The following is a 14,441-nucleotide window of genomic DNA, read 5'->3' as shown; positions in this document are numbered from 1 at the left end:
ATGAATAATGAAATATTTCTTTTGTATTAACATTAATAAAACATATACAAAATTAATCTAAATTTTGTGCTGCACTATAAGGTTTTTTGTATGGATCCAAAAGTATAGGCTAATAGGGTCGCTGGCCGTAATCATTAAACTTTAAAAACACGATAAAAAACTGTTTTCGCATTATCGAAATATTTAGAGATCATTCCAATAATCTTTATGAAGATAGAAATCGTTATGTTCCCAAACCGATACATGTCACAAGCGATCGTGGGACGCAATTATTCGGTTAATGATAAGAAAACTACGTGCCTAACTAGTGTTGTATAAAGCTGGAGCACGGTTTATCCGATTCTTACAGGAACTGTGAGGTTCCTGTAAGAATCGGATAAACCGTGCCGACAACGTCATTCGATTGATGTTCTGTTTGCCACACCCCGCCCTCTTTGGAAATACGCCAATCGAACGGCGTGGCCGGCACGGTTCGTCCGAACCGAACGTAATAATTTGAACTTAGTCTAACGGTATTTAGTGAAGTCTTGCTTATTTCTTCCCTGAAGTACTGGACACTGAGTGCGGTATTTAAATTCACAATGCGGAAACCCCAGTGCTAGGACAATCACAGGAGACATAACAGAGCGATCACAGTACTTAGGTCTAAGTGATAATGTTAGGGAGTGTCATTGATATCATAGTAGCAATAAAAATATGTCCATAGTCTAGTTCATGCCCAAGCGACACTTGCCACCTTGATATATCAAGTATCGGGTGGGACGTCAGCTTGTTTGTCATTTCATGTGGAATAAAAATAAACTGATTACTATTCACAGCGCAATAAGTTGTATAATCGAATCAACTTTAGACACTCGATAACAAATGTTTGTAATATGTTGAATTGTTATTGTTACTCATTTTCATTTTTTAAACTACATATTTATATTCATACAGGATAATTTTATTTGTTATAGTATTAGGTATAAGATCGTATAATTATCTTTAGAAAAATCGTAGTCGTAGGGACCTTGACGATTATCAACGAAATATCTGTAAAATACTCGATATTAAACATTGCTAATAAGTAATGAATATTATGTTTTAAGGTATCACAATTTAAATTTTATATAATGCTAACATAATAACCGTTTTATGCATAGAAAGTAGTTAAAAAGTGGTTGACTATAACGATTTATGCATGGAAAGTGGACTTGTGTGTATCGCCACCAATCTGTTTCAAATAAGGCGCTATGCGCTAGGCGCTAGTCTAGTGTATCCTATGTAATCGTTAACTTTGGAAGTACCTAAAGATTAATATTAGTTAGTAGTTTACAACAAATTAATAACTTTTAATGCCTAGATAAAAAAAACTGCTTTACATATATTATTTCCTATATCTTTATATTCTAATCTATTACGAACTGACGTAGATATTCTCTCAAAATAAATATCTATCCTACATTTTAAATATTAACAGCGCGAAAAAACACTATTTGAAGACATTTTACAGACATACTTTTGAAGTCGCAAACAATAGTGCACCAACTAGTGATGCTATGCAAATAAGTCCCAGTCACAGTACTCTTTCGAAGAGGACATATAATATGACTTTGACACACTACGAACATACACAATCAACATACCGTTTACCATCAAATGGGTGGCTTGTTTACCACTTTGGTAAACAAGCATACGGTCCAGGTTGAGCCGTATGCTTGTAACATCATAGTGGTACAAAAACATGATCGAAGCTTAAATATACAGGCATTATATTCATTACTGTATTTGAAGTTATTCTTGGCACTGACTTTATTATCATAATACACTATATAAATTTCCATATAAATCAAGGGTTAATGACAAATTCGCAGTGGGTTATACGACTGTCATACAATGAATCATTATAACATTATCTGATTGGTAAAATGGATATATAGGCGCACCACATACATATTCATACCACATGTAGATCGAACTACATTGTGAATCATCAATTTTTGGCAACAGGGTTTTCTACCATAATGAGAAACTCCTTAGTAGTAGTCTGTGATTAAGTGATTTTACAACGTTTTTTTATTTGACAGAATGATTGACAATATGGACAAAATATATATCATATATTTTATAAATAACTTGCTATCATAATAAGCTATCAGCAAAGATAATCAGCAACCTGGATCCAAGTTTATTAATTCTTACCATAATTATTACTTACAATATTTTCTATGATTACAACTAGGCTAAACTACTGAAGTGAATTGAATAAAATTGAACAGTAATATAGCCGAATTTAAGTTGGAAGGTGGAGTGTGGAGTACGCAACTTTATGACAAATAACACGTAAATGAAGTGTATATTGTATGTATATATAAACATAAAACATAAAATAATATATCTATAAATATAGTACAATTTGTAAATATATTTGGATGTTTACATATTTGCTATCAATTACGTTTAAACGGCTAAATGTGAATGAAAATTTTATTTAGAGAAATACTACTATATTACATACGACTTTTTATTGTACAATACTTTTGTCTTATGTAGAAAAGAATAGAAAATATTAAAATGTAAAATTGGTGTGTTTTGAATTGAAGAATGACTTTTTTCGTTTGGTACATTAACTACATTAATAAATAAAGGAAACAAAAGACATTGTAATTCCACACACGAAATTAAGGATTATATTTGCCCACGCCCCATACAACATTTGTATGTATAAACTGTTCGATTCCAGTTCGAAACAAGAAGGATCAATATGCCTTAGACGTTGATAAAAAAAATTATGGATCACTCACCTTCTTATGAATTTTTTGAATCCCCAATCCTTGCCTTGTACGAATCTGTATGCACGCTGTGACTCCATTGCCTTGGTTTCTTCCCGTTTAGCATTCAGTATTGAAAATTTAAACTTTGCGCGCACTTCTGATTTATTACACGACACTAATAATAAATATAATGATAAATAGTCTTTGCTCTCTTCATCGAGTCCTTTTGGATTAACACGGAGACACCATTTTAACTTATCACTAGCACCGGCTGAGAAAGTCGATGATTTTAACACTTCACCCATCTCTTCTCTACAAAAACTAAAATTGTTTATTGTCCACATATAACTGAATTTCACCACTTTGACCTGAAACAAAAAAATAAAAACAATTAAGAAAAATAAACATTATGTAAATAAAAGGATTAATTCCATAACTGGGTGATGTCGCCCAAAAGGTGTGGTTTATGGCCGGCAAATAATACGAGCAGAATATAATCATAATTACAAATATAAAAAACAGAGTTACTCATAATTTCAGTAATCAACAGTTGTGTGTGTGGTATATGACAGCAGTTAAAAAAAATCTACTAAGTGTAATTTTAAGGGATCAAATTACACAATGTAAATGTTATCGTTTTGGAATTCTTTACGGTGTTTTTACAATATTACACAAAGACAAGCAACGGTAGATTAGGTCAAGCGTCTTCGATCAGTTTCTTTTTATGTTCAACAATAAATCTTAGAGACAGAGCCCCCAAACTATTCACAATTCAAATTGCTACGAGCCCTTTGTGTTTTGTGTCTAATTACCACGCTGACAGGCGCCTGGTAAAATAAACGGTCGCTTTGGGTACGCGCTAACGACTTATTTATGCCAAATAAAATTTTTGTAAACAAAGCTTACAACACAAGGTTAGGATGACTTCCCTATACACCTTTGGTTTTACTCGTATTTCATCGTGACAACCTGAAAATATGTTTTACCTATTACATATATGTTGGTAACCTAGTCTTTTTCTTAATATTTATAGCATTATTTGTTGACTGCGGAATAAGAATACAATGTGACATAACAGCTTTTCATATTCAGTACTTATGTCGTAACTTTTTAATAACGGAAATAATTTCCAAATACCGGGCAAGAAGAAAATACAGAGAATAAGAAGAGTACTGTGCCCAGCACTGGAAAGATAATATATTACGATTATGAAATAGCCCTATTATACTTTAAAGTACAAAAGTTTAGGAAGTTTAAAAAGTGGAAGTGATGTAAGTTCAGCAGTTATTTGGTACTTAGTTTTTCAGTCATTTCGACAAATCTGGCCGAAAATTAGATACTAATTACGTTTTTTCCTATTTATATTATTTTAATTTAATATAAAGACAATATCTTAAAAAATTTAGACTAAAATCTAGATTTAATACGTTGGTACTTCAGACGTTGTAACATGTAAAATTGTGCAAATGTTACGTGGACTGGGGCCCAACCGAATTGTCAGGGTGGACGATTGACCAGCGGCGAAGGTCAGGGGGACTAGTAAAGAGACGTCGTCGCAGGCGCAGCCTGGGCGCTGCTGGTCGTTGCCCCCGACCGTTGCTTGGCTTGCGGGCTTGCGGTGCTGCTGGGGTCTTCGCCCGGTCGCCGACCCGTGCCAAGGCCGCCCGCATCATCCCCACGCGGAGTCAGATAACATCCGTTTGCAGATTCCAATGCGTCCTCACGGCCATATACACCGCTCTAACGCGATTTATCGTCATATTACAAATTCTCAATTGGAGAAGTAGGCTCTTATTTGCTTGTTATAAAAGCAGCAAGAATCACTTGAATAAGTTTTTAGGGCTCGAGGTAAACGGGATAAAAGAAGTCTTAGGCGAATTCCGTCGTATTATGGTGGGAAAATACCCTCAGTCTCTGAGTATTATATTTCAACTGTCAATGTTAATAACATTTAAAATTCCGTATAATTGCAGATATTGTTGAATTGTTGACCCAACTTTATTTCTAGAAAAAAAACACAAAGGGTTTTGTGTAAGCATATATATATTTCTTTAAAGATTTGATTTTATTCTTGAACTCATATATAATATAATAAATGACACATACACTATTTCTTTGGCAGATTAATCTACGTTGACGTATATCAGCAAACATAAATTTAGTAGTTTCATTTAAAACGCTATTAATAATATAGTAGCTATTTTTTAATGCCCCGGCTTTGCCCGGGTGTATATATATTATACATATAAACCTTCCTCTAGAATCACTCTATCTATTAAAAAAACTTCAAAATCCGTTGAGTAGTTTTAAAGATTTAAGCATACATTAGGACGGACAGACAGCGACCGCGACTTTGTTTTATAATATGTAATGAAGGCTTGGTCTTCATTACATATTATAAAACAAATCTGGCAATAAACAAAACTATTATTTATTTGTTTTTTTATAATAATATATATTTGCAATAAGTACCTGGTGAGCTCGAAACTATAAAAATGGAAGTATTTATTTACTCTATCTCTACCATATTTAGTATAAAAGCACTTCCAATTAATTCTATTAAGACTAGTTGTAAATGGATTTGTACAGTATTAATTAAAGCAATAACAAGTATAGTTTACTGTCACCGCGTTTCTAAGTAATGAAAAGAATGGTTATCGCATGGCACGTGTATTGGAAGAGAGGCGTTGCCTGACCACACGTGTCGAGGTTCAAACATAACACAGCTTTGATCTAATAATTTTCGCATTAATTTAAGGAGGTAAGGTCGATAGTTAAACATAGATTTAAGAATTCATTCCGTTAGTAACGGTCTTTGTAAGATCATCAACTTGCCGAAATAGAAAAACTTCGAGCAGAGACCTTAATAAATATACGTGCTATAGCTGGGTCGTGCAACAAGTAAAAATACCGTTACCGTCCGTGAACTAAATAGAATTTTCGGCAAAAAGCATCAAAAAAGGTAATACCAGGTCGGTGGCTAAGTCGACCAACGGTCGTTCCGATTGTTCTGAACGATGACCAGACAACCGGCCAATCTATCAGTACATAACGTTATTGAAACTGTTAATATAACACATTATTTTAACAGGTCAATGATTGTACCTTTTCACATCACATTAACTGTTAATAAAATTATTACAAGAAAAAATGTTAGAGTTTTTTAAAAATATGATCTTATGAATTTTGTTCTGAATTATTGTATAGTTGAATATGACCACGTACGTACATACATGTTATGTAACCGATTCACATGATAACGACCAACAGAAGAGATGAGTTATAGGTTAGTTGTTATTAAAATCGCACGTTTCTTTGACGCAGAAACGTGTAGACCGTCGTCGTCTTCCGATGACCGCATACCACAATTACATGTATAGTTAGCTCGGCAACGTGACGCATCAGTCACCTCCACACTTTGAGTATTAGGCGTGTTCGCGTGTTATGTAGATATGTAAGTACATCAAACATAAATGTAAATATACCCAGTTTATACTTCCTTGTTCATTAAATACATTAACACAATCTGCGTACGCGTAACATTTCAAGTTCACCGATAACGGCCCTTATCGCCAAGCAGTAGCTCCACATCAGACGAGTCGTATTTTATTTACGACATCGGTCGGCCATGGAGTTGAGCTTTACGACCACTTATTTGATGTACCCGATGGGAGTCCACCGATACTTCGATATTTTCGAGGTCGATAATATAAATAAAATTTGTATTAATTGTCATATTTGGTATTTTGTTAATGAGCGGTCATCAGCAGTAGCAATCAGGATAGATAACTTAAATAAAATGTATATCTATTTATTAAAAAAATAATTACATAATAAATAAAAATTTTCATAAACATCTATAAAAAAATTGATCATATCACCTATTTAAAGTAATGTCGTTCAGAACTTGGCTTAATACTTATTGCAGCTGGATTTATTATAAAGTGAGAGTACGAATTTTGTAAGTTTGATATAAGAGACCATATGGTCCCTAGGCCCACTGATACAAATCATCCTTGTATCATACCTGTGTGAAGCACCAGTTTTCTGCGACGGGGGTGTTCCCGTCGTGTAACGGGCTGGGCACGCGGCTCACCGCCATCCCGCCGGCGCCGTTTGAGGACACGCGCGCCGACTGTGGAGCGGGCGCGCCGCCGCCCGACCCTCCACCGCCGCACTCGCTGCCCGACCCGAGCCTGCAACAACGATACCAACGATTATAAGTTGCAAGCTCATATAGTTTTCAACCAAATTGGCCATGAAAATTTGTTTTTAGGTATTAGATTATATCTATGATCAGTCTTCCTTAATTCAGCCGCTCTGCAGCTTGGTTTGTGAGATGTATTTCGGTTGAAGAGTGAGATAAGGCCAACCGAAACACAATTTCACTAAATTACAGGATACGAAAGCAACATTTGTTTCTTCTTTGAAATGACAATGCCAAAGCATGTTTGCTACTAGAGGCACCTGTTGTATTGTTTGTGTATCGACATATATACAAGCAGTGCCATGGTTGCCACTTAGCATCAGGTGGGTTTCATTGTCATTCCAGATACAGAAAAAAAAATTTAAAAGACGTAACTGGAAATAAGGACTAAATAGCAGTGCCGAAGGAATTTCATGGCCAACAGCGGCAGTAGGCTAAAATATCTTCGTCGCTACTTACGAAAATTTATAATGACATCGAGTATGTTCTATGTATTTTTATTAAATCACCTATATACGACTGAACGGATTAGAATAAATTTCGTATACAGGAAAATTATTATATATTTGAGTACCTCAAATGCAATACAACTACAAAATAACTGCATGGAAATAGTTAGACTAAACTGCTTTAATATGTTATTGTACATAATAAAATGGCAACAATTACTTTTTGAATGTTATAACATAACAGTTATTACATGCAAACTGGTAATGTCAATGTTAACGTTATTTTATATTTTATATTAAAAATTAAACTTAAGTAATAAGTACCTCAAGATGCACATCATGAGATGAAAATAAAGTTACCCATTAATTACTTAAACACAAATATTAAATTAAAATTCAATTGGGATTAACCCTATCACCTAGTCACAGCACCATTATTAAAATACGTGGTATTCAGATATAGATTTTAGGTAAATCAACTATAACATACAAGTTGAATTTATAAGACGTCTTATTCATTTGTAGTATAATAATTGAATATTATACGTTTATAAATATATATTCGACGTAACAGGTTAATGACGAAAATACTTGCGGGTGACCTACTGGCCGAAAGGCAACACTTTGTAATTTCTCATGGAATTGAATGCAAGGCGAAAATGTAGCAACGTCGTAATTCGCCAATCAACGATCGCAGTTTCGCTTCCCAAATCTGGGACGCGAGCACAATACATACTAGCACATTTACGTACTAGGTACGTCGTACGCAATGACAGATGCATGAACAATGACGACTCAGCGAAAGAGTTAGTTACAAATATCATTTGGGTTTTGGTGCCGTCAAAATGTCGAGAGTATCACAAGTGGGACGTATACAATACGCGAGATATGGCCGTCCTGCAAGACTTTCACGAGCTGTAGTTCGATTACCAAATACGCGTTAGAATCTGTGTCAGTTTCATCACCGCACTGCATCCGCTCACGGCAACCGTGCGTTCGCTTTGCGTGAAGGTGTATCACACACGGTATCAGCATTGCGGATGACCATCACATTACGAGTATTCTATAAATTAAAAAACACTTATACCGACAGGCTGTCTGATCTGTCAACGCAGAGACTGCACAGGTCAAAAGTTTGACATTTAGGGTATAGGTATATATCTTTTATAACCTTACGGAAGGATTCTCCGGATTCCTCAACAAAGACAGATTCAGAAATATACCGAGGGTTTGATTAGCCGAAATAGCTAGTCAGTATTACATCACTAAGGTCAGACCCCGAAAAAGACAAAGCTTAATAATGGATATTTTATGTCCTAATTATCGCTATAGGAATTTTAGTAATGGAACTTTAAACCATGCTTATATATGCATATAAATATGCTGTACTATAGTCCTATTAAAATAAATGTTAATAACGTCTTTATTTTGAATATTTAATTCAATTTTACTTAGCAGTTACAAATTAATAATAATAATTATAATATTTCAGGACAATTCACACGCCATCTAGTCCCAAGCTAAGCAGAGCTTGTGTTATGGGCACCAGACAACTGATATAAATACATGGATACGTTTTTTTTTTAAATAAATACATATTATACATAGAAAACAGCCAGACCGATACAAACAGTCATACTCATGTATACAAAATGTTTGTACCGTGCGAGGAATCGAACCCACGACCATCGGATAGTAAAGCGGTGTGCTAAACCACTAGACCACCGAGGCTGTCATTTTCATTTCTATACTTCTGTGTTGGTGTAAATTTAGCCACGATCACATTACATAATCTTCTTTTTAAAATTAATCAATTTTAAGTTGAGATGTTTAAGTGAAAAGTAATAAGTTATTGATTACTGTTCTTAAGTTATTCTATTATATTATAACAGACCTGACATCGACAAACTACTTTAAACTAAAATTCTTCTAGGTATTATAAAATTGGTGTATGTACTAATTCAGAACTTTCCTAATTTACATTTAAACACTGACATAAAAAGAATGTAAAAGCTTTTTAAAAACATTGAAAAGAAAGAAATGACTTTGAAAAGAATGAAAATTAAACATACGAATGAAATTATGTCAAACATAAAGTGTCACAACAGTAAATAAAAGTAGGCTAAGTGAATTAATCGGTGCGACCCAGAAACTGCCAGCGCCGATGGAGAGCCGAGTCTTGCACTGATGGGGCAGAAACCAAATAAACATAAAAGGAAAATAGGTTTTATCAATAACCTAGAATACTTTCAACATAAAGTTTTGTTATATGGGCATATAAAAACTGCATTTACTTATTGCTTACTTTAAATTACTTTAGTGTTCTTAAGAAGGAAACTGAAAAAGATAAACATTATCATTTTAATGCATATCACAAATTATATTGGTTATGATAAGAAATAGGCTGCTTGTGAATTAGACGGAATGATTAATTGCTTTTATACATAATGGAAAACTTTGTACAGTTAAAGCATCTTTTTGTTACAGCTCTGTAGATATGTTATCGTACGCGCAATGAGTCGTCCGAGGTCGATCAACAATTTGCCACTGTGGCAAATGGAGCGGCCCGACCTACATTTGGTCTCAGTAAACCGCTCCTATGACGATTAACAATAGATGATTCATCACATCACGCATGATACTTTTAGCATGCGAAAGCGGGTCACAATCATATTAATCAGAAATCCCAATGACAAGTTTCAGTAAGGGAGATAAGAATTTCATGGTAATTTAACACTGTGCCAAAATATTAATATGCGATCTGCAACCTTTTTTCGCGATACTGAATCCCATTCAAATCAAATGTACAATAGACCATAGAATTTAAAGTAGACATAGCATAATTATTCAATAATGCACAAACTAAAATTTTACTGAAATTTTAATAAAAACCCTATATCTAAATAACTATAATATATTTTATTGGAAATTAACCTATGCATCAAATAATTCTGCAGTTTAATGGTAAGCGATAGTCGTAATGATAGAGGCAGTATCTATCCATTGACGTCGTTGAAGAAATAGTTTTATTTAAACATTATTAAATTTTAACAAGACCACTCACGGTATACGGCTTATTATAATTCGAATAAAGTTCTAGTTATTTGTAAACGAAGTGACTATTAAAATTAAGATAGTCATTATGTGCAATGGTTCTTTTTCTATTTTCCAAGTAAGAATTTGTATTATAATTTGTGTATTTGAAATTATTCATTTACAATCTTGTATTTGGAGTACAAAAACAATACTAAGTTTCTGTGCACTGAAAACAGACTTCACGTCATGATGCAACTGACTTTGTGCCATTCTTTGTAATGAAATATGTATACTAATTGAGAGGGCAATAATTATACGCCCTGTATACGGAAGGTAGTCTGGAAACCACTGATTATTAGAATAAATGTTTCAGCATTTGAATAAGGTAAATAATTTCAAATGAACATATACCATATTTAATATTTTCCGAATGAAGCAAGTACTTCATATTTAGCTTGAGAGAATTTTTCCATGTAAAACAGGTGATGTTAGATAAACATGTTATAATCGAGATGAAATCATGATAAAATGTATAGATTCATTCTATATTCATTGAAGTGCACAGTATAATATAGTATATTATAATATATATAAAATATAGAGTTGTAGACCCAGATTACTTGAGTATATTACTTATAAAAATATATTAATTACTGTTGAATTTAGATAATTAAACTTAATCTAAACAAGTGAGTTGTGGTGCTGGAAATGTCAATAACCCGTAAAAGCTTGAGCAATATTCACGTTGAGTACATATCATTGGTCTCCCGTGGTCTTATTATAGATGTCATCCGACCTGCTGGCATCCTCTTCTATATTTAAAGTTCACTCTCGGCGTGTTGTTTCACTGCATCGTTGGAATCGGAATATTAATCTTAATTTATATATGTGGTTATACCTTTCTTTTTTAGCAAATCACTGTACCTTAGCACATTTGTTATCTATTGAAGATAAACAGCCCGTACGGGTGATAACAAATGTAAACTACGTAGCGAGGTTTGTACTGAATGAATTTTAATCTATTTGATCAACTTTAATAAACGTGAGAAAACTGGCAAGCAAAGCTCGAGGGCAACGTACAACAAGTAATCTTAATACTAACTTTTATAGTAAATTTACTACCTAACATAACTTTTTGCACTACAGGCAACATTTTGATGGGTAGGGTGTGGTACTGGATAAGGTATGGTATTTAGCTAATGCTTACAGCATTGAAGACATAACACACCTTCCTGAACCGCACCGCAAGCATCGAGATGTTACTGTTATTATATACCTTAACCTTAACCTAACCTAACATCAGTTCAAAAGGAAGAGATATAATAATTAGTGACTACGTGTGGTGTGGTGATTTCTATGTGTGTATTATCAAGATAGAGTATGTAAGGTAGAGTCTAAATGTAAATGTCCTTTATAGTGCCAACTTCGTCCGGCGCGATTGTCTTAATGCTAAACTACTAATATTTTTGAATTATAATTAGCGTTCATTGTACATCGAATGTATGTATTTGAAAATATAATTATATATACAGCTTTTCTTCTGCTGCTCTGCTGAAACTACATATCAACTGACTTATCTATCCTAAGTGGCCGTAATAGAAATTATATGGAAATTGACAAATATACATCAATAAAGTTGAAATCAAATTTTATGTAAATAAAGAAACCCTAAATAGATTTTTTTTCTAAACATTATTAATATTTTTACGTACAGCAATGTACGTGAAAATAAATTTATTTAAAATAGTTAATATACACGTCCGGAACCTTTAATGAGTGAGTCCAAAACAAACTTTACATGTGTTTTGTATTGTAATTAATGAATTTTAATAAAGACGTATTTAAACCGCAATTGGGTTACGAACTTTATTATGTTTCTAGTACAGAAAAGGTTGACAATGCAGTTATAAATTTGCAATCAATAATAAAAGGACGGACAAGTGTGAGACAATAGAATCAGAATAAGGACGTATGGACAATGAACGTAGTGATATGCCACATGAGTAGTTTATTTTTCAATCGGTGGCCGTTGATGCAGCAGGCGAGCCAAGAGGGGAGTAACCAAGTGAGCAATGCCCTCTTTACTGCGCCTGCAATGCTATGACTGTGAGTCAGACGCCCTGAGGACGACCCGACATAATAGGGTCCTCGACTGGTTTGTTCTGAAGGACATATTGTTTACTGCAACCATCCATATTTTTTTATTATCTATATATATAAAAAAATATAAATATAGCTGCCTGTACATGAAAGATTAAAATTAATAAGAGAAAAACTGTTATTAGGGGACTTTATCGACTTAAATAACAAAAATTGTTTTCTTTCAATTTTTGTTTGTACGTTGTTGTTATTAATCTCACACGAGGATTAAACTATTTGATGCGGTTTTCACTAATGTATAAAATGTTTTATTGCAATCGATCTGCAAATACAGAAGTTATGTTGTTACGAAGTCGTAGGATCTGCTAGTAAAAAAGTAATATATACATAAACCATAAAGTAATTATAAGTAATAGTTTACTTGTTATAAGTTTATTATACTTTGAAATAAGAATGACTAAGAGTTTATGGATCATACGATATGTATCTCCCAGTGAACATTGAGAATAATTATAGTAGGGGCAAAGATGTTTTAAGTAGTGGCGAGGACATGACTATCTTTGTGTTTAAAGCAGGTCGGGTAAATGATGACTCGTGGACACTGTAATAATGCATGTACTGTGTTATATCCGTTCAACTGAACCACGAGTATTACGAAAGGTCACTTAGTAAATGCATCAATGCTGTTGTATTACTAATGCTATGATGTTTAACATATTATATGTAACTGTAGAAGTTATAATACCTAAATTATGTCGCTGATCTATTTTAAAGCACGTTTCAGTTGTCCTAACCGTCTTTTGAATGATATATTCTAGTATTTCATCATCACAATTTAAAAAAATGATATGACGATAGCATTGCATTCGTATTAGATTGTAAAGAAATAATTTTAGAAGAAATTATTATGGAGCATGGCTCCATATTCTAAATGTAAGTCTCTCTGTCCTTTTTAAGACTAAACTGTTAAACTTAGCATAATTAAAATTTGACGAAAAGATAGTGTACCGCGAGGACCGACATAGGCTAATATTTATTTACAAAATAAGCAGACTAATTCACGGCTAATAACTAGTAAAAATAAAATATATGCATACTACGCAGTGACGTAGCACACATTCAAAGAGACATCGAGAGAAATAAATTAATCTTGTTTTCAGATTCCTTCAAATTTTCTGGATGAAATGGTTCAGTTTCATACAGTACTCTTCCTGGTTTTTGGATTAGTATATCCGTTACGACTAATCCTGTACAAAGGCAACGTTTAAATACTAACTAAAATAAACATAACATGCCATTTCTGATGACTGAATAGGTATGATACGCGACATATTTATACTATATCTAGTGCTGATTACAGTCCACCCATAATTTATCTCGTACGTGACAAAGTGATAAAAGAGGTGCAGAATACAATATTAATAGACAATACACACTTGTATATCTTGTCAACGGTTGTAGGAACTATTACTGCCCGAGGAACATGTAGTTGAACAGTCAACAGAGATGTCACATAAATGTCATTCAACAATAACATTCAAGTTTATCAACTTTACTGCATGGCTATGCGTATATTCTTCATTTTGAGAACGTATTTATAAGAATTTATATTCACGAGGTAACAGCCAGAATAACCTCAGTTGTTATGACAACCTCTCCAAGGGTTATTATTTATATAGTTTGTTCAAGTTTCACAATTACGAAAAGGATTTAGGAGATTTATAAATATTTTCAGATCTTGTCTAAAGATTATATATATATATATTTACTAAATAACTAATTAATATTTTAGTATATTTAAGAGAAAGTCTGTAATATTATACACATTTCTCTCAAATATTAATAGTTTTACAAGCTACTATACACAAAAACTTAATTAATTAATATCTGTTAGTC

General features: G+C 33.3%; 2 protein-coding genes across 6 annotated transcripts in view; both read right to left on the bottom strand.

Moving 5' to 3' along the window:
* Positions 1-14,441, bottom strand: part of LOC131847263 (guanine nucleotide-binding protein G(q) subunit alpha) — a 206,907-nt gene that overhangs the window by 70,568 nt on the left and 121,898 nt on the right. The gene's annotated exons all lie outside the window — the stretch shown is intronic.
* LOC131847262 (protein roadkill) overlaps positions 1-14,441 on the bottom strand; it is a 56,089-nt gene that overhangs the window by 5,357 nt on the left and 36,291 nt on the right. For 4 of the 5 annotated variants that reach the window (XM_059196789.1, XM_059196788.1, XM_059196785.1 and 1 more), the window contains 2 exons: positions 6,781-6,949; positions 2,784-3,121 (listed from right to left, as the gene is read on the bottom strand). In XM_059196789.1, coding sequence (XP_059052772.1) covers positions 2,784-3,121; positions 6,781-6,855 — 413 coding nt within the window. In that variant the 5' untranslated portion in view covers positions 6,856-6,949. The remainder of the gene's footprint in view (positions 1-2,783; positions 3,122-6,780; positions 6,950-14,441) is intronic. The other variant, XM_059196787.1, reaches the window with a different exon arrangement.

Source organism: Achroia grisella, unplaced genomic scaffold (assembly GCF_030625045.1).
Source record: "Achroia grisella isolate CSIRO2021 unplaced genomic scaffold, CSIRO_AGI_Agris_v1 utg517, whole genome shotgun sequence".
In the NCBI taxonomy this organism is placed as follows: Eukaryota; Metazoa; Arthropoda; class Insecta; order Lepidoptera; family Pyralidae; genus Achroia; species Achroia grisella.
This window is presented reverse-complemented; position numbering and strand designations above follow the sequence as displayed.